Source organism: Crinia signifera, chromosome 9 (assembly GCF_055691185.1).
Source record: "Crinia signifera chromosome 9, ASM5569118v1, whole genome shotgun sequence".
Taxonomy (NCBI): domain Eukaryota; kingdom Metazoa; phylum Chordata; class Amphibia; order Anura; family Myobatrachidae; genus Crinia; species Crinia signifera.
The window spans coordinates 41916722-41938972 of record NC_139225.1 but is presented as its reverse complement, the minus strand read 5'-3'; the positions used below and the strand labels follow the sequence as shown (position 1 = coordinate 41938972).

The 22251-nt window shown below is 46.9% G+C and overlaps 1 protein-coding gene across 3 annotated transcripts in view; it reads right to left on the bottom strand.

Annotated features, from left to right (window-relative positions):
* The window catches only part of SH2D3C (SH2 domain containing 3C), an 87539-nt gene that overhangs the window by 30003 nt on the left and 35285 nt on the right, over positions 1-22251 (bottom strand). For 2 of the 3 annotated variants that reach the window (XM_083158988.1, XM_083158989.1), the window contains exon 3: positions 1429-1468. In XM_083158988.1, coding sequence (XP_083015114.1) covers positions 1429-1468 — 40 coding nt within the window. Of the gene's footprint in view, positions 1-1428; positions 1469-17532; positions 17658-22251 lie in introns of those variants that run through there. The other variant, XM_083158990.1, reaches the window with a different exon arrangement.

Here is a 22251-nt window from a genome sequence, read left to right as displayed (position 1 = left end):
TAACCCCTTAAGTGGTGAACCCGAGAATTTTCCTGGAAGCCTGGAAAATTCTCGGGATTGCCAATGTTTATAGACGGCTACCTCTCCTCCGCCACACCTCCTCCTGCCCCCTCCTCCCCGGCTTTTTTATTGAAGCCTCTTGCGCCGGCTTCTGACACTCCGCGTTGCCGGGTGCAGGGCTGTGGCGCAGGGCTGGGCAGCGGCTGGCATAGTGTTCACCGGCCCGGGGGGAGAGCGTGGTGGTTTTTTTTATTTATCCCCCAAAAGAATCACCCAGGGGAGGGCTACCTTAAAAAAAAAAACAAAAAAAAAACCACCACTGAAGGGGATAAATATAATCCCAATGTACAGTTATCTCACAGCAATGGGGTAGATGTATGAAGCAGTGAGTGGATCAGTGGAGAAGTTGCCCATAGCAACCAACCAGCTTTGAGGTACATTCTATAAAATGACAGGGAAAAGCTGATTGGTTGCTATGGCTCACTTCACTTTTTCCATTGCTTGATTCATGTGCACCATATCTCTAATGAAAGGGATTAAAACACTTGGATTTGGGTAATGGTCCCCATACACAGGACCGACTTGTATGAGGGACAAGTAAGACCTGATTTCCCTTTAACCCTCCCGGCAGCTCCCCAGGAGGGCTGCATACGATTTGGCACTTGATGTGCCGATTTATTTATGTTTTATGAAATAAATTGGGAGCTGCAGTAGTGGCGGGGAGCAGCAAATTTGTAAACTCCCATTCAAATGACTGGTGCGGCCGCTGATTGGCTGAGAGAGCTCTCTTAGCCAGTCAGTGGCTTCCCATTCTTTTGAAAGGGAGTTTTCGTGCTACAGAGTATGGCACTGCTGGCACACACCTACGGATCTGATTGGATGCGCTACATCACGGGTGCATGTAATGCTGATAGGTCTGATTCAATCGATCATACGTGATGCATGTATGATCTACAGCAGTGGTAGCCAATTCCAGTCATCGAGAGCTACCAACAGTTCACATTTTCCAGACAACCTACCTGCTGCACAGGTGCACTCATTACTCACTGATACATTTTAAAGGATCCACAGGTGGAGCTAATTTCTTTACTTGCGATTCTGTGAGGAGATCTCGAAAACATTAACAGGTTGGTAGCTCTCGAGGACTGGAGTTGACGACCCCAGATCTACAGGATCCGAGTCGGATCGAATGTCAAACAGGTCCAATTTGCCCAGTTTTTATCCAATATATCGGGCCGATCCGTCCGAATTCGAAGAAAACAGGCCAAATCAGACTTGTTTATGGGCACCTTTACACTCACCTCCATTAAGCTTTGTGCGATCTGTAATGCTATATGTGGAAACACCCAGTGTGCCAGGAACCTATTAGACTGCTGTCGTTATATGTGTTTGGATGCAGTTAATCTCAAGAGAAAGGATGAGTCTTACCTTGACGTACTCACTCCCTCCATCCAAACTGGTGCAGGTACTGAAAGAGATGAAAGAAGTAAGAAGATAGAATATCACAGGTCATATCCTAAGAACATCATTTGTCAAGTGTCATAGGGCCTTATTCTGGTTCACTCTTAGAGGCAAATTCCTTCTCAAATAGACAAAACCCATGTGCACGAGGACTTCCGGTTCCGGAGCTGGAGGAGCAGGCTGCTTTAGCTTGAGCTCCGTGCCTCCCAGCCTTAACATCCCCGGACCGGACCCGCGGACACTCTAGCAAGCCTGCCTGACGCCCCGCTAAACACCCTGGGACGACCCCCTGCCGCTGAGCCGACTTCCCTGGGGCGCGCTCCAGCCGCCTGAACGCCGGGACACCAGCTTCTCCCCGCAAGCCGCCATTGCCTTCAGCCGCCCGCGCCCACGTGACAGGAGACGCGGCGGCTGCCTCGCTGCACCGAGAGAACACTCCCGGCAGGGCGCTAGCAGCGATCGCCCTGCTGAAAGCTGACCTGCACGGCGGCCCTGATACCGCGATCCCGGCTCCCTCCCGCAAACCGCCATTGATACCAGCCAGCCGCGTCCACGTGACCTGAGGCGCGGCGGCTGTGTTTCTGCTGAAAGAGACAGGGGGAACGGGCATAGCCGGCGGGACACCCCAACCAGCCACCCTGCTTGTACACATCAGTACACATCAGCCCAGCAGCCCTAAATGTGACGGGCAACAGAGACCCACACCCTGCGACCTGCCGCCAGTGCATATAGCTGCCTGCACCTGGAAAACTGCTGCTACACAGGACCACTCAGACGGCACTGCTGGGGGACTTGGAGAGGACTACACCCGAGGCATAAAGCACCCTAGCCTCACCCCACAGAACTGTGAGTACCCCAAAGGCGGAGAACGCGCCATTTCTGCTTCCTCCTGACCCCCCCCTTCACCTCCCACTGCCAAGCTACTGAGAGGGACAGACCACGATACATCTAGCCATCTCATCACCCTCATCCCCTGATAGAAAAACATAGCAGCTCTGTTACAATGGCTGCCATCAAGCCTGATAAGATACAGGGGACCCCAGCCCCTGAAGATACCCCTAGGCACCGCTCCTCTAGCCGCAGCACTAGAGACAAGATGGCGCCCGCCTCAACTACCCAGCCCCAGACCAAACAGTCACAGCCCACTAGCAGAGGGAGGAAGGGGGCAGACACGCTGGAGACTCTGGTGCCTGCACCACTATCCACGAGCGAGGACTCATCCTCGATGCCAGACCCTGGATCACCTGCCCCATCTACTGCTGGCGATAACCCCCCCCGACTCACGGGTGTGTCCCCGCTCCCACCCCCCCATCAACACCAGGAGCCTCCTATAACATACTCTGCAATGGTGAAAGCCATCCAGGACACAATTAGCCCAATAATGGAGGCCCATGCGAATAAGGTGACGCAGGCAGTGCAAGACTTAAAGTCACAATATAAGCAGGTATCTAAGAGACTCACCGCCACCGAACAAGTGGTGGGAGGAGTTTTTCAAGACGTCACAGAATTAAAAGATAAGACAACGCTTATGCAGAAAACACAGTATCAGATCCAGGCCAAATTAGATGACCTTGAAAACCGATCCCGTAGGAATAATTTACGAGTGGTGGGTCTTCCTGAGTCCCTGAAAGGTCAGGCCCTCTTTATCTTTATCCAGACCACACTCCCCGAGCTCCTAGGAATATCCGAGGAATGTGCGGGAATGACCGTGGAAAGAGCCCACAGAATAGGCCCGCAGAGACCCTCGGCGGACTCCCGCCCCCGCCCCGTAATATTCCGTTGTCTGAACTTCGTTCATAAGGAGGCGTTGTGGACCGCGTCCCGACGCAAGAGAGACCTTACTTGGAATGATACAAAACTGTACATCTTCCAGGACTACTCAGCTGAGGTAGCCAGGGCGAGGAGGGAGTTTGCCCCCTTATGTTCACGCCTTGCGAGGAGCAACCGAAAATTTGCCCTGATGTACCCGGCCCGGCTTCGTCTGTTCTCTGGTTCAACGTTTAAAGATTTCTCCACCGTAATGGACGCGGAGTCCTTCCTGCAAGAAGAGAACACCGGGCCGGCCTCCCCATCTTTGTTTTCCCAAGATCAGCCTGCTGATGAACATACTGAGACCTAGGAAGCTTTAGGGCTTATCTATCATCTAACGCTAAATTTTGTTGAGAACTAGAAGGTTCTTTTTTCTTTCTTGAATTGTTGAAAATTTATATGGTGCTGTGTTGGTGCGGTGGTGCCGGGGTGGGGGGGGGGGGGTGGGGGAATTTCCCCCTCTCCCCCCCCCCCCCTCCCGGCCGAGCATTATTAGGATAGTTATTTTCTCTTCTACGTTTAATTGAAAACGGGTTTGCTAGAATTATAGATTAAGTAAATAGATACATTGTTAACTAATCGGGTCCGGAATGGCGGGCGAAAGCCCAAACTGACACCTGTTGGGTGCCATATTGTACCACCTTAATGAGGCGGAAGAGGCCCTTACTCTGCTGGTTCGGATCTTGGGGCGCCTGCCTGATCTTGCCACACCTGCCACTTCCCGGAGGTTATTTAATTGTAGATTGTTATATTTGTATTTGTGTTTGTATGTTTGTTTGTCTGTCTGTTTATCTGTTTATCTATAGCGGAATAGGATGGTGAGGGGACTTCTCGTGGGTCACCTTGCTGACGCGATAATTCTGTTAACCACCCTTTCTTCCCTCATGTCTTCTCCCCCCATGTGTCAGATTCTGTCTAATGTCATAATTTTTATCCGTAGAAAGTTCATGCTCACATCTAAGCTCATAATGTTAAACTCAGAAGACGTGGTGGACTCCAGGACCTGTGGGTCGCCTCTCCCTTCCCGACTGACAAATGACATTCATTAAGGTTGGTACGATTAATGTGGGGGGCTTCCACTCCCCTGCTAAGCGTAAGAAAGTATTACTATACCTATCCAAACTGGCCCTAGACATAGTATTCATACAGGAAGCCCATCTGATTCCTGCAGAGATCCTAAAACTAAATACTTTGGGATGGGCTGTATTATCTTCAGCCCCATACAACTCGAAAGCTAGAGGGGTGGTCACCCTGATTAAAAGAAACATCCCAACAACAACGCATTCAGCTCAGATAGACCCCGAGGGTCGCTATTCCATACTAGATGTAACTGTGCACAACTCCAGATACATTCTGGCTAATATTTACGCACCTAATACAAACCAAAGCCAATTTTTTATCACTCTAACGACTAAATTGCTCCCTTACGCCCACCAAAATATAATCCTAGCAGGCGACTTTAACTCAGTGGCATCTGCGGCCTTAGATAGAAATACCACGTCCTCTACCAGACGTGCTAACCCCAAGTATGGAATCCAATACCTCCTCACGCAGCTGCAACTAATAGACGTATGGAGGGCATGCCACCCTATTGAGAGGGAATACACTTGCCTCTCGGCAGCACATGGCACTCTCTCGAGAATTGATTATGTTCTGATCTCCTCTTCCCTTTTCCCTGGAGTGGAGGGATCGGAACTTGAGCCCATAACAATATCAGATCATGGTGTGTGCTGGTTGGCAGTGGCAACATCTGTGGATAGGGGACCAGTCAAACAGTGGAGATTCCCATCCCAGCTGACAGATACCCCATCTTTTCGTAGTATGTTAGAAGCGTCCTGGATGGACTACACAACCAATAACCCCCAAACAGAAGAAGAGTCCCCCTCCCTATTTTGGCAAGCCTCTAAACCTGTCCTGAGAGGAAATATTATGTCTTACACGGCTAAGCATAGAAAAGACTCCCAAAAACTATATATTGAAGCCCAATCACGCCTCACTGAGGCTTACCATAATTTCCAGACCTCTCCTACCCTAGCAAATAAAACCAAATACGCTGAGCAGAAAACACTCTTTGATGCCCTACTGGTTCAACTAGAGACCAAACTCACTTTTTTATCTCGGGCAAGATTCCATAGATACGGCAATAGGTCTAACAGACTGATGTCAAACTTGCTTAGAGGCCAGCATCCCCCTTCGATCATACAAGCCCTTCGCAGAAAAGATGGCACAGTGATCCATTCAGGACAACAAATAACTGAAACACTACATGATTTTTACGAGACACTCTACGCCCCCCCCACACACGGACGAACAACAAAGAACAACATTTTGGGAACCGCTCTCACACCCAACACTAGATACAGACTCATCTAATACTCTAATAACCCCCATAACAGAGGAGGAGATACTGGCCACGATACAGGCACTCAAAACAGGCAAGTCACCAGGCCCGGACGGCCTGTCCAATGAATACTACAAACTACTTGCCCCCAAGATTGTCAAACCTCTTTCGGCCCTATTTAATTTAATACTACAAGGCTCCCCCCCTCCCCTATACTTCAATTCGGCCATCCTCAAAATTATCCATAAAACCGGTAGAGACCCACTACTCCCAAGCTCTTATCGTCCTATTTCACTCCTTAACACGGATTATAAAATTTTCACAAAAATACTAGCGGACAGGCTTAAATTCAAACTTCCCTCCCTGGTTCACCCCGACCAAACGGGATTTGTATGGGGCAGGCATTCTGCACTTAATGTGCGTAAAGCACTAACGGTCATGCAATGGGTGGAAACCACAGAAAACTCTGAGCCTTGCGCTCTATTATCTTTAGACGCCGAAAAGGCTTTTGACCTCGTCACGTGGGACCACTTATTTTTTACTATGGAAAAATTTGGGCTTCCGGGGGAGTTCACCCGCACAGTTAAACTATTATACACGGGATCATCCTCTCAAATATTATCAAACAACTATATGTCCAGCCCCATACCACTATTTAGAGGGACTAGACAGGGCTGCCCCCTGTCTCCCCTATTGTTTGCCCTGGCAGTGGAACCACTAGCTATAGCATTAAGATCTTCTGAGGACTTTACAGGTGTGCGGGTGGGCTCCTCCGAGGTCAGGCTAAGTCTCTTTGCGGATGATATATTACTATTTATCTCTAAACCCAATACTTCCATCCCAGCAATCCAGCATATTATATCACACTTTTCCCATTTCTCCGGCTTTCGAGTGAATTATGACAAGTCTAGACTACTACCGCTCTCAACCCTTTCAGTAGCACCAGACATATCTCAGCACACTTCGCAATTCACTGTATGCACGCACACACTCAAATACCTAGGAGTCCTGATCCCAAGAAAATTGAAAGATCTTTATAACGCTAATATTCCCCCCTCCCTTATATCGGTTGATAAATTGCTATCTGGTTGGATGGAACTACCTTTATCATTGGCAGGTAGAATCACAGTAATCAAGACGATAGCCTTCCCTAAGCTGTCCTATCTTCTACAGATGTTGCCTCTCCAAATCCACAACACGGACTTGCAGAAATTTAAAACCCTATACCTCAAATTTGCATGGGCAGGGAAGAAGGCCCGCATTCCATTCAGCAGACTTAAATTAAGCAAACCAGAGGGCGGGTTTGGCATGCCTGATATACAAGCCTTTTCACAAGCAGCTCATTTTAGATACATCACTGACTGGTTCACCTCCAGATCGGAGTACACCATCCCCACGCTGGAAAACCAAATATTCAACCAGTATTCCCCAGCAGCTCTTTTACATGCCCCATTACGACTTATCCCCAAGACAATTAGAGAGTCCATTCTGTTCAAGGCGACTTACAGGTCCTGGAGGCAAATCAACAGAGCCGTACATAGACGGTTCTCCTCCTCGCCATTTACCACCCTCTGGGGTAACCCCTTGTTTCCCCCTGGTCTGGAGGGTGCGGAGTTTCTCGGCTGGAGGGACAAGGGCATCACAAACATACGCAAAATATTTGACCCAGGAGGCGGAATACTCCCATTCTCTACATTGCAGGAGAAATATGAGCTGCCACACCGACAATTCTACATGTACCTCCAGTCGAGACACTTCGCACAAACACACCTAAAACCAATGGTCAGAGAAGCAGATATTGACCCAATCTCAGATTTACTGAGACCAGACTGTATACTGGGATATAGGATCAAATACTTATACTCTGCCCTAATAGCGACAGATAAGGAGGCGCACTGCCAACAACTCCAGAATAAATGGACCAAGGATATCCCAGACCTATCTCCTTTAGTAACTATACTTAAAAAACTCCCAGTCACCATGAAGCACTTGCAGTCGGTTGCTTTACAAGAGACCCACACAAAATTCTTAAATAGGGCTTACATAGCCCCGGTACAAAGGGCACATTTCGTCCCCAGTGATACGGGAAGATGTTATAAATGCCAGAAGGCAGATGCCTCGTATTTTCATAATTTCTGGGAATGCGGGAAAATCAGAACCTTTTGGGACAAGGTAATCAACTTTGTCAACACTACGTACTCTCTGAGACTCCGAAAGCAGCCGACTGCATGCCTCTTCCTATATTTCAGAGACTGGGACCTTGGTCCAAACAAAGGTCGGATTATCCCGACACTCACTATTATATTAACGATAGCTAAAAAATTGATTTTAACACACTGGATACATAGGACATCCCCATCTATAATGGAACTAAAACAAAATATCTTAAACACACTGTTCTATGAGAGACAGGCGCTGAGAGCCGATCTGGAGAAAGGAGCAGTGCGCTTCTATAAAAAATGGGGGCTCTATATCAACAACTTAGATCAACCAACACAAACTAGAATCCAAAAAATGTTCGAGACTACGACCTGGTACCTGCTCAGGCAACTATCTACCTAATTGAAATTAGCTAGGTGTACCACCCGAGATTTCTTTGCCAACAAGAAGATAAAAGAGATATGACATTAGAACCTTTCAAATGGATAATTTAGATAGAGACTATTGCTTAATTTGACTATTGTCTGACGTCTCCCCCCCCCTCCCCCCCCCCTCCCATTACCTTCCTACCCCATTTGCCCTGTTTGATACATAGATAAGATTGAAAGTTTTGTTGTTCAGTGAGACTGACAGTGCGAAATATAAGGATTATTATATCTAAGAATTTATGTTAATCCTAAGAGACTTATCCCCATGTTTGCACATGGATACTCTGTCTATAACTCAATTAACCTTTGTAAATAAGACAACTCTCTGGCAGTGTTATGTATATTACTGTATATTTACCATATTTCCAGATGTTCTAAACAAAAAGATACATGGATGTACCTGTGCATTGCCATTTGGCAGTTATGTCTCACAATATCAGTATATTCTATTCCTTTTCTTGTGTACTAATTATTTGAAATGCAAAAAATAAATAAAACAATAAAAATGTTTATCAAAAAAAAAAAACCCATGTGCACTGCAGTTGGGGTAGATGTAACGTGCAGAGAAAATTAGATTTGAGTGAGTTATTTTGTTTCTGTGCAGGGAAACTACTGACTGCTTTATTTCTACACTGCAGTATAGATCTCACTTTGAAGAAAAACCCCACCCAAATCTAATTATATCTGCACAAGTAACATCTGCCCCACCTACAGTGCAGCATGGTTTTGTCCATTTGAGAAGAAATTTGCCTCTAAGAGTGAACCAGAATAAGGCCCATAATCATCTGAATCACCCGTTTGTTTCTGACTTGCTATCTATAGGGAAAAACTATGGGCTAAATTGACTAAGGTGGGAGGTCTGCTGAAGATGGGATGTTGCCCATAGCAACCATATTCTACTTTTTATTTATTTATTTATTTAGTACCCTGTAGAAGGTAATATATAGAATCTCACTGATTGCTATGGGCAACATTTAATCTTCAACAGAACTCCCATCTTAGATTTTCTATTAATTTAATAAAACCACATAAGCACATATTTTTGGGACGGCAAAATCCCAGTGTTTTCCATACCGGAAATCTGCCAATTTACTGTTTGTCACTATCCCATTTCTGGATCTCTCTGTGGACCCATTCTGCCGGGAGGGCGGCGGACATTGTTTTCGAAATCAGGTTTCCTGTACAGGGTGGGTGAATCACCAGCGGGTGCACAGGGGTCAAGTGGCAGGGTGTGACCTCCCTTCTGGGTAACAGTGCAACACAGGAAACAGCCTGCTTCATCCCTGGTTCTGGACAATGCAAGGCTTCCTCCCTCCGATCCCTGCATCCTCTTGTGTCAAGAAGAGGAAAACACATGCACATATATATGCACATGCTCTCACACACGCACACACACGCGTGCACGTGTGTTCGACCTTGTCAATATGACCAATCAAGATCAACCAACTGTAACATCTCATCTGTTAAAGTAGACAGCACCATGTATTACCCGTAGAAAGTCATAATTTTCTTCATACATTTGTGATATAAATACTATTGTTCATAAAATGCTACATGTTACTGACTCAACTTAAGTGGAAGGTTTTATTGAAATAAAAATGTAATTATGTTCCCACTTACAGGCATTCACTTGTTTCCATTGCAAGCCACATGTCAGGAATAACGATATGCGTCCGCCTCCCTTACCATTACACTGGTGCATCGTGTGGACCCGCAATCAGTGCTTCTTCTGGCCACAGTCCATGGCGGGAAGTCCCCTGTGTTCTGCCAAGGCGTCCCAGGCTGATTCCACGCTGGTCCTTTACTGCATAGGCACAGCCATGACACCTGTAGTCAGCTGATAGGCTGGTAGGTGTGCACGGGTACTTCCCAGGTCATTTGATGCTGCGACTGGCAGACAATCACAGGCAAGCATAGGGATATCAGTCCAACCCCTAGCACTTCCAACTCACCAACAACTAGCCTGTTCCCTGTGTGCTTGTCTCCAGTGTCTGCACTCTAGGCTCCAGGCTATCCTGTGCTTCAATGTTATTCCTGCCGACTTTGAGGCCGTCAACACTGACTTCCAGCTCCCAGGTCGGCATCTACTATCTCCTGCGGCTCCCAGGCCGTCATTGACACCTCCAGCTTCCAGGCCGTCGACTACTCTCCTTCGGCTCCCAGGTCAGCATCTACTATCACCTCCGACCCCCAGGTCTTCAACTGCTCATCTCTGGCTTTCAATTCATCGTCTACTTGCCCCTGGCTCCCAGGCCATTGTCTACTGTCATCACTGGCTTTTAGGCCCACGACTACAGTCATCCTCAGTTCTCAGACAGACACCTACTGAACATTGTATTTAATCTTGCTATTCTCCAGTTCCCATTCCTCTCACCAGTCAGCTAAGTCCAAAGCTCCTTGCGGGGCTCCCTGGTGAAAACCACCGGCGAGTTATACTCTGTTCCTGGTCTCCGCCAACCCTCTGGTCCAGCTGTTCCCTGGTGTACCAGTGTATGTCTTCTTGTTTCAGAAACCAACCTAGCTTCTTGTTTTCAGTGCCCTCCACTGGGCCACTCCGGTCACAGCCAGGAACACAGGTTTCACCGAGGCTGACACGCTGGTCTTGCACACATAGACATTCTAGGGTTAATTTTGTTGGAAGCCAATTAACCTACCTGTATAGTTTTGGATTGTGGGAGGAAACCGGAGTACCCGGAGTAAACCCACACAAGCACAGGGAGAATATACAAACGCCACACAGTTGGGCCATGGTGGGGATCGAACCCATCACCTCAGCGCTGTGAGGCAGTAATGCTAACCACTACACCGTCCTTGCTGCCCCTATTTTCTAATTATACAATTTTCTCGAAGAACAGAAGATAGAAGGAAAGTTATTGTAGGAGGTTAAAGGCAGCGGAAAGAGACACATAACAGATTATGTAAAATATGAGGAAAGGAACTAAATACATAGATAGTAGTAAGTACAAGTCAACAGAAATAAGTACAATAGGCTAATAATTATAGATTCTCTACAGCAGTACAAACACAGAAAAATAACAGCGCTATCCCAACAGACACACTGTCTCTTATTTCAAAAAAGGTTAAGGTGTAGACCATATACACTGCTGCGCATATATATTTCAAAAAATTAATTAACCCCTTACCGACGCAGCCTGTTTTTGCCTTCCTGACAGAGGCCTTTTTTTCAAATCTGACATGTATCACTTAAGTGGGGATAACTTTTTTTTGCTTTTACTTATCCCAGTGATTTTGAGATTGTTTTCTCGTGACACATTGTACTTTAAGTTAGTGGTAAATTTTGGTCGATACAGTCTGGTTTTTTTTGTGAAAAATACCAAAATGTCGTAAAAAAATTGAACATTTTGCAATTTGCAAAATGTAAAATTTTCTGCTTGTGAGACAAATAATCATACCACTCAAAATAGTTAATAACTAACATAGACCATATGTATACTTTATTATTACATCATTATTTCAACCTGCTTTTAATTTTTTTGGACACTAGGGGGCAGCAGAGTCAAAATTATACACATAACACAGTAAACGCTGCTTTTGGCTGTTCACGTTTGAACAGCCAATCGCAGCGATCGCTGAGGGGGGGGGCATCGGTGCCCCCCCTGGGCAATGAGGGAAGATGTCTGCTGTCAGGGACAGCAGACATCGTCCCTCTGTCACCGCGTCTATAGACGCGGTGACAGTTTAAAGTCATGACGTACATTTACGTCATGTGTCGGGAAGTACATCCCGACCATGATGTAAATGTACGTCAAATGTCGGGAAGGGGTTAAACATACAATGCCCCAGCAGGTTCCAGCAGCGTGTAAAAGGGAAATGCCTATCTCCCCCAAATATAGACCTCAGAAAAAGAAAAAAAATTATTACGACGCGCTAGAAACCATGTATAAAATATACATTTATTATATAGAAACTCACTGGCCAGTGATAAAACACGATATACACTCTTATTATAAAATATTATGTGTGTGTACATTTTAGACATAAATAAATAAACACCAAATATTAAAAAAGACCATAGTATCACTATCCCATTTACCACTATAATGGGACAGATATTGAGGTCCTGGTTCCAAAATATCCAGGCGTGATACTAAGGTCTTTTTTAATATTTGGTGTTTATTTATTTATGTCTAAAATGTACACACACATAATATTTTATAATAAGAGTGTATATCGTGTTTTATCACTGGCCAGTGAGTTTCTATATAATAAATTTATATTTTATACATGGTTTCTAGCGCGTCGTAATAATTTTTTTTCTTTGGTACTCTTTACCTAGAACGGCGCCCGTCGCGGGCATCGCGGGTACATTTATGCCTGCCCGCGACGCGACCGACGCGATGCCCGCGATTTTACCATTGAAAACCATGTTAAACCTGAAAAATCGCGTCGGTCGCGTCGCGGCCGGCCATAAACGTACCCGCGATGCCCGCGACGCGATGCTCCCGATTTCCCATAGGAAGCAATGTTAAAAGCCGCGATGGACCCGATTTTAGTGTTAAATGCCTCAATCCACCCGATTTGGCCATAGGAATCAATGTTAAATGGGCTACAGAGCCCATTAACCCTTAAATGTCCCCCCAAATTTTTAACGCCACCCCACGATCAACGCCAACCCGAAGCGTGGCGAGCGCAGCGAGCCCGCGAGGGGCGGCGGTACGCGTCCTCCGACCTTTTCATGCCCTACTATCCACGTCGGCGTGGTGTGAGAATAGAATAGTGTGGCGAGCGCAGCGAGCCACCGAGCCCGAAGCGTGGCGAGCGCAGCGAGCCCCGCGAGGGGACGCGGATACCTTCACAGGTAAGCGCGTCCCCTCGCGGGCTTCACAGGTGTCCGTGGCCACGCGGACACCTGTGAAGCCCGCGAGGGGACGCGTATAACTGTGAAGGTATCCGCGTCCCCTCGCGGGGCTCGCTGCGCTCGCCACGCTTCGGGCTCGGTGGCTCGCTGCGCTCGCCACACTATTCTATTCTCAACTCCACGCCGACGTGGATAGTAGGGCATGAAAAGGTCGTAGGACGCGTACCGCCGCCCCTCGCGGGCTCGCTGCGCTCGCCACGCTTCGGGTTGGCGTGGATCGTGGGGTGGCGTACAAAAATTGGGGGGACATTTAAGGGTTAATTGGGGCTATTTGGGCTCTGTAGCCCATTTAACATTGATTCCTATGGGAAAATCGCGGGCATTGAGGCATTTAACGCTAAAATCGCGGTCAATCAGGCTTTTTAACATTGTTCTCTATGGGAAAATCGCGGTAATCGCGGGTACCCGATTTTGATGTACCCGCGATTTACCCGCGATTTACCCGCGATGCCGCGATTACCGCGATTTTACCCGCGATGCCCGCGATTTCAATCGTGGGCGCCGTTCTAGGTAAAGAGTACCTTTTCTTTTTCTGAGCTCTACAGCAGTAGTCTGAATCACTTTCTACCAAAGATCTCCCTGGCAGCCTGTTTGCATTATTCACTACCCTGACATTTTCATAGACTATTTCATTGTGTATTTAGGGTCCTGCTATGATGCACTGATGCAGGAGGCTGGAGATCTCAATGGCAATTCGTACACTATGACCCTCATTCTAAAGGAATTAGCGCAGTGATCCAGGGCCGCCGACAGGCGGGTGCCAGGGGTACAGCTGTCCTGGGCCCCGGCCTCTGGAGGGGCCCGGGCAGCTGCCCACATTGGCACTGCACCCCCCCCCCCCCCCCCCCGCACAATGCCACTCGGCGCCAGGCACGCACAATACACAGTGCAGCCTGCAGAGTGCCGAGCCTAGGATACAGAGGGGCTCGGCGCTCTGCAGGCTGCACTGTGCAGTGAGTGCTCCGTCCGAGTCCCGACGACTGGAGGGAGAAGATGCTGCGATGCTGCGCTGCCGCCTCAGGTAAGTAATAGTAATTGGCGGGGTGCTGGCACGCGAGGGGGGCTTCGTTGCCGGCATGCACGGGGGGAGGGGGGGTGCCGCTGGGGGCCCGGGCCCCAACATTACTAGCGCCGGCCCTGCAGTGATCTGTGCCCGAATTCCCACAAAAGTGCTAGAGAATGCAGACTTGGGTGCAACTCATACTTCCCTCTTTTTGAAAACTAGTTTCAGGGAGATTAAATTTGGTAGCAGAATTTTGCACAGCGCCCCATTGTGGGGGCCTGTCCTGCTCCACTTAAAGGGTGTGTCTAGTTCCATATATGGAGAGATTGTGAAAAGAGATTGTGAATGTTGCACCTAGAAGTGTGGCTGTGTACTACTACATCTGAGAGGAATCTTTTAAAATGACTTATATCCAAATGTAGATGAGCCCCAAAGCAGTTAGTAAGAGCTACTATACTTGGTAAAGTGCCGGGAAAATGGTGCTGATGATTCAATGTAAATGTATTTCTCTCTCATTCCATTTTTACCTAAAAATGTAACAATGTAATGTGGGCTAGGTGAAATGAGGGAGATTGCTAGACTAATGAGGGAGAGAGGGAGATTGTTGCTATTTCAGGGAGTCTCCTGCAGAATGCAGGAGGGTAGGTAACTTTGGTGCAACTTTTACTGCGTGAGTGTTTTATACTAATGCTGCGTCCGATTTAATCGAAACTGTGATGACAATATGCAGCACATTGGGCCTTATTTTGGTTCATTATTTCTGACAAAATCCTTCTTAGATGGACAAAACCATGTGCACTGCAGGGGGGGCAGATGTAACATGTGCAGAGAGAATTAGATTTGGGTGAGTAATTTTGTTTCTGTGCAGGAAAAATACTGACTGCTTTATTTTTACACTGCAATATAGATCTCACTTTGAAGTGAAACCCCACCCAAATCTAATTCTCTCTGCACATGTTACATCTGCCCCACCTGCAGTGCACATGGTTTTGCCCATCTAAGAAGGATTTTGTCAGAAAGAATGAACCAAAATAAGGGCCATTGAGACAGTTCTTTCCTTCCCAGAACATCATTAGACGCACCATCGAACACACAATTATAAGCTGCACTGGTCCTATGGTAGGTGCATTTTGTACGTCTGAGTATAGCGTCCCATGTGAGCGACTGGGGGTGTTTGATTCTCAATTGATACACCCACAACATGCGTTTCTACAGTAGTTATAACCTTCAACTCAATTAAATAAACATGTCAAACACTTCAAGTTGCCTGATGTAATGGGGTTTGAAAGCTTTGGTTGCTGTGGATGGGCCAGATGGTTTTCTTTTTCAAAAGCAGCAGAGTTACCTCCAACTGGCTTGATTAACACATAAGCCTGTTCTATGTGATGGGACTCCATTAGCTCTACATCATTTCAAGCGTCTTTTCATTTGCCTGATAATAAAAGCACCACACCCCCCACCCTGAATTTCATTAATTTAAATAAAGTTTATTTTGTTTTCACAGGTGTTTTTAATCCTTCGTCCGCTCTTGGCACCCCTGAGTTCATCCTTCACGCTCCAGGCCAGTGTCACCAGGGCAACCGCATACTACTGTGTTACCCTGGAAATATATTTCAAATAAAGAACCTCCTTATCACTGGATTTTGATTAATAGGGGCCTATAGAATGTTCTAGCTTGCCAAGACTCTGGAGTGTTGCTTTGTAGTAGAGAACAGTATGATGCTGACACAGTAAATCCCATTACACACAGCGACTGGGGAGGGGGGGGAGTGAGGTCATTACTCTGGACCACTCTGCCAAGGGGTGTGACCTCCCTATAAATAACTAGGTTCTTAATGGTAACCAGATGATGCGAAAAATGTGTGCCGTGGGAAAGAGAGAATCCCAAAGAGCAGAGGTGCAAGGGTATATGTTTGGAGTGCAGTTACTGATAACAGGATGTGAAGCATTGTTCAAAAAATATATAAAAAATGTAGAGAAGAAACAAGTTAAATAGAGTATACTTCCCCCTACACCCTGCCACCGGTGCACGTGAAATCCCTCTGCCTTGCATCCAGGTTGGGCCACTGGTTCCACACTCCTCATTATGGCCCCAGCAAAAGTAGAAGATTACGTAGGTTGGTATATGACTAGGAGACTACGTTATGCCATAATACTAGTGAAAAATGATAAATAGCCCATAAACCTGTATATTTAATTACTATAGAGGTATATCAGATTATCCAGCGTTGCAGACCCCTATGACAACATCAGGAAGATGCCTTTGTCTCCTCTCACCAGCCAGGTCAGACAGTATATAATCTGACAGATATCCCCTCGGTTACAGTACATCACCCATGTACTGCTCATTGGTTAGAATCCCCTGACCAGGGAGACTGATTCAGACGCCGCCCCGCCATGGTGTCCCCCGTCCCTGTGCAAGTCTGTGGTTACATGCGCAGCTGTCACACAGTGGGAAATCCATTCATAATCACTCACCATCAAATGGATTTCCACTTGTCCAAAGCTGCCAAGTTAGACTAGACTTACTCGGTGCTGCGATCCCCGTTGGGCGATTTTATCATCCCTCCCTCCCAATAGCCTGGCTACACATGCGTTTTCCCTGGCACTCTCAAAAAACACCAGTGTTCCACCCCCAAGCATCGGATGCCTGTCGATCAACTTGCACTGGCTGTGATTGCAAGGACATCTCGCGCACCCATGGGCATGGGGCTGAATCGGGCCCAGTGTTTTAACATTTGCATGTAAATGAATAATTGCCAACATAAACTTAGGCCCTTATTCAGATCTGATCACAGTACAAATCTGTTCTCAAAATGGGCAAAACCATGTGCACTGCAGGTGGGGCAGATGTAACATGTGCAGAGAGAGTTAAATTTGGGTGGGGTGTGTTGAAACTGAAATCTAAATTGCAGTGTAAAAATAACGTAGCCAGTATTTACCCTGCACAGAAACAAAATAACTCACACAAATCTAACTCTCTCTGTACATGTTACATCTGCCCCACTTGCAGTGCACATGGTTTTGCCCATTTTGAGAACAAATTTGTACTGCGATCATATCAGCACTTCTGTCTTTGGGACATCCATCTCACACAAACCGCTCAGAGGGATATGTTCCCTAAACTATTTTCAACTTATCAGAGCTATCTTTTCAGAATGGTTGTGGATAAACCCCATACGGCTGAGAGATGGCATACACAGACACAGAGAGTGACAGCGCAGATACTGCGGCTGCAAATGCACACACAAGGCTGGCTCCTGGACTTTACTATAACACATACACTCAACACATAACGATACACTGACTTATCTGTTCTGACCTGCAGCATTAATCAGTGCCACTATTACTAGCACAGAAAGCAGTGACACTACTGTTATTCTGCAGATAATGAACAATGCATTAAAACAAAATTCTAAATGTTATGCAATGGCTATTATACCGCCCTTACCAGTAGCCTATGGGGTAAAATCTTCTCCCCACGTCTGTCATTGCTGTGAAATCCACACTCATCTGAAACTCCAATGTTCTCAACTCGGACAGCCGACCGATTTAGAAGTTGGGAAACTCTGCTCTGGACCCCAGCAACCTCCCTCCTCCTATCTCTGTGTATATCCCTCCCTTCATTACCCTGTATGGAATGTTGTACAGCAGAACAAGGGGACGGCTCTTCCTGACTCTGGAAAATGATGGAATTCCAAGTCATTAACATGCTCTGGGTATCCCAGGGCCTCCTCCTGTTCTCATGATGCAAGGAGGAGAAGGAAACCCCAGAGATGTGCTGCGAATGTACAAGGGCATGTAAGCTTCCAGATCCAGTAATCCAGAAGCAGCAGATAACGATTCAGCTAGACCACAACATTTATCTGTAATTGCCTGTTACAGTTCTATGATATTTATTACCTTTTTATATAGCGCAGCATATTCTGTTTCGCTTTACAATTGGAAACAGTGATAAAACAAACTACCGTCGTTATAAACCAACATAGAGGTAGGAGGGCCCTGCTCCCAAGTGTTTTGTGCTGAATTCACCAGTTGCCGACAGATTGGACCAAGAAATCAGCTGAAATCGTGCATCAGACCTGAGTCGGAGTTCGGATCTGCATGCAGGTCCAACCTCAGCCCCCCTCACGGCGGCAAGGAACAGGGTTCCCATGTGATACATCACATGTGAAAGGACCGCATGGTGCAAAAACCCATACCTCCCAACTGTCCCAATTTTTATGGGACAGTCCCGTCATTTTGGGTCTGTCTGTCAGTTCACGAAAATGTCCCTGCTCTGCTGCCACCTATATCAGTGTGCTACAACATTCTGTAATGGAGTGGAGGTAATATTTATTTCTAAGTGAGCTGCAGTGAATTTCCAAGGTGTCTCTAAGGCAGCGGTTCTGAAACTGTGGGTCCTGACCTTCTCAGGATGGGGTCATGACTCCATGTTGCTGACCATCAAGCTGATGACTTTTTTAATCTCAGTCAGTGATTCAAGGTGTCTGAAAACTCTGTTGAATTGTCTGTATTTTAGGCTCCTCCTATCATTTTGTGCCACCACAATGCTGTCATATATTTGCTGTCTGCTGACCACACATGTGATGTGAGGATCTTCTGCAGTAACTTGCTGGGGTCCTGTCATTATTTTTACTGTCTAATGGGGTCCCAGAGCAAAATAGTTTGAGGACCCCTGCTCTAAGGTAGATGGTCATTAGGTTGACCCATATTATGTCGACACATAAAATAGGTTGATACAGTTAAAGTTGACATGATTGGAAGCTCTAAACAAGCATTAGGTTGACAGTGGCAAGGTCGAGAGTCAAAAGGTTGACATGAGTTTTTCACTTTTTTTTTTTGAGCCAACATGTGCCGACAGGTGGTATTTCATGCCCTACCATCCACTAGGGTGTGGAGGGAGAATAAAATAGTGTGCCCAGAGCATGACAACCTACTGACCCATACCGGTCTCTAATCAGTGTATTTCTAGCTGTGTACATGCGACAAGATGCACAACGTTCTAGGGCCCCGTAGCAGTCTATGATTTGTGGCCTCTTCCATCCAGCACCCATCATGCTGTGGAGATGCTGAGGTAGCACAATGCACTGTATCAGCCTCAGAGATGTCACACAGCTATAATGAGATGTGTAGGTCAAGGCTGGTGCCTGGTACTTCTGAGGCCCCTTTGCACAGGCAGTAAATGACATTGAAATATATTACCATGGAATCTAACGAGGCTTCATGCACCAGAGAAACATGTAGGCAGGAAAGCCCTCTATAATTACTATGCAGATTTCACATGCAGCGGTTCTGCTTTATACAATGCTGTTTGCAGTCCTATCAATAGCTACAAATGTATATTACACATAGACAGTAATAATACAATGCAAAAATGTTATGTTTAACATGAGAAATATAGGTACTTGTGTATTTTGGCGGCGCCCATCGCATCGCATACCATAAGGCATACGATGGTATGCGATGCGACGCGATATCGCGTGATGCTGTACAATGCCATACAATTTTTAAATTGTATGACATTGTACATGGCATACAATGCCATACAATGCGATTAAACATTGTATAAGCACCCTAATGGGTGCTTACAATGTGAAATGCACCCCCATGCTACCCCCCCCCCACTATAAACGTGAACCCGAAGCGTGGCGAGCGCAGCGAGCCCGCGAGGGGCGGCGGTACGCGTCCTCTGACCTTTTCATACCCCCACTATCCACGTCGGCGTGGAGTTGAGAATAGAAAGTGTGGCGAGCGCAGCGAGCCCCGCGAGGGGACGCGGATACCTTTATGGTGCTTACACGATCTTTCATCGCATAGGGGGCAAAAATCGCATTGCACGATGCACATCGGGGGCGCCGCTATAATACACAAGTACCGAAATATATGTTGTATGTAACATCTTTGAAAAAAAAAAAAAAAAAACGTGTTTCACCAGACTCCTACACATTAATGTATGTGAACATGGTTTGGTCTCGTGGTTAGCATTACTGCATTACAGCACCGTCCCCAGTTAGGACCAGAGGCAGCAGCACCAACCATATAGTGCAGGAGGAAACTGCTTAGCACATATAAGCATACATGTTTTGATATACGTAACATATGTGCCGGCCTGTTTCCCCAGGGATAGGCAGCATTTTATGCATCAGCTGCTATGCAGCACCCTTGATGAAGCATAAGGCATTCACAGTAGTCTGGGGATGCACTTACTTGCCTCCCTACTGTCCTGGTTTCACAGGACAGTCCTGTTTATTTGGGAATGTCCCGTGTCCCACTAATATCCTGCACATTGGGGGGGGGGGGCAGTTTGAAGTCCCCCCTGCACGTTGCTGCTCTACCGTGAGCAGAGGTGAATACAGGGTTGCCTACTTTATGGCTGCCCTCTGGCAGCCATTCCCGGGGCCGCTGAAGGGATAAGAAAGGGGCGGGGTGCAGGCCAGAGCTACAATGGTACATCACGTCTTGGGGGCATGGTCAGCATCCTAGTGGCCACAGCCTCTGCCGAGCAATGCTGGTATTTCAGGCATTGCAGGGGGGGGGGCACCAGAGCCGTCCCTAGCCTAAATGATGCCCTAGGCAAGATTCTGGCTGGTGCCCCCTAGCACCGCCACTAGTTCCGCCTCTGACCCTGCTCCCCTTTCCCAGCACCATCAACCCACATAATAGCAGTCATAATTTTGGTGCTCCTACCCGCAATATTTTAAATAGAAACAGTGCACACATTTGGTGCGCAGCCCAAACTGGGGTGTGTTCTTGCTGGGAAGGGGCATGGCCACACAATCTTACCCCCAATTCAAATTATGCCACACAGTAGTGCAACTTTATTCACATTATATCATGTGATGGTGTCCTTTATTCACGTTACATCACACTGTAGTACCACTTTACCTTATATACATTACTGAGAAAATATTTAATTTAAACACCTCCATGGCCACACTGCAACCCAGCACAAAGCAGTGCATTTATACATGACACACATAATGCCCCTTACACATATGCCGAACACTATTGCACAACCAACCCACCCGCAGACAGCACTCGCACAGCTGCTAACACTGTGACCTCTGCCTCTGCTTGGATACAGATGTTTCCTCATACATCTTGCCTCAATAGGCCATGCAGCTCCTGGCCAGTTCTGCTAACGTTGGGTGCCTTTTTTGCTGAAAATTCGTCTTATTTGCATTGTTATGACCAGCATACACAAGGTGCTTCCGATGATTAAAATGATATGCGGCATGCCTATATTCTTTGTGCGACTGTGGCTGTACCTGCATATGGAATGCTATGTTACAGTGATTTCCATGAATACACTATTTCATATGCAGAGACAGCCTCACTCACACACAGAATATAGGCATGCTGCATATCATTTTAATCAGCAGAAGCTGCTGGTGCCCCTAGGCATTCCAAATGCCCTAGGCAATTGCCTAGTTTGCCTATGCCTAAGGCCGGCCCTGGGGGGCACAATGATGCAATATGTGTCATTTGGTCCCACAGACACCCGCTGGCTGGGAGATTGCAGGAGAAGACCCGCATTCAAGAAGGCTGGTCCCCCTTTTCCAGTAGGCAAGCCTGGGTGAATAGACATAGGGCGGTATTCAATGAGCCTGATTCGCCAGGTTTTTATGGCGAATTTGTGCTGTTTGGCGAATTTCTGACAAAAACGGTGAATCACCCTATTCAATGACCACATGGCGAATACATTTGAAGGTTTTTTTCGCCATGATTCATCGAGTAGCAATCGCTATCTTTTTATGGTGAAGTGGAATGTGAACTTTTAAAATAAAGTGTTTTGTTTTTTACATTTGGTGTAAAAAAATCAGGAATTTTTTTCTGAGGAGGGGCATGCTATTTTTATTCATGTGCTGTAAGCACATGAATATATATTTAATTTTAAAAATAATATTTTTTTTTTTTTTTACACAGCAGCCAGCAGGGGGCGCCGGAGCCGAGCCGCTCATTACATATTCATATATTCACTGCATGATCATTACGATCGTGTGTAGTGAATATACGCCCCCCTGCTGGCACCCCCGGGGGGGGCAGCCTGTGCTGCCTGGCACCCGGGGAGCCCACCTAACCCCCCCACAAAGGTCTGGGCTAGGCAGAGAGACTACCATCTCTCTGCCTGGCACCGTCCTCAGGCTCCCTGCGGCAATCGCCGCAG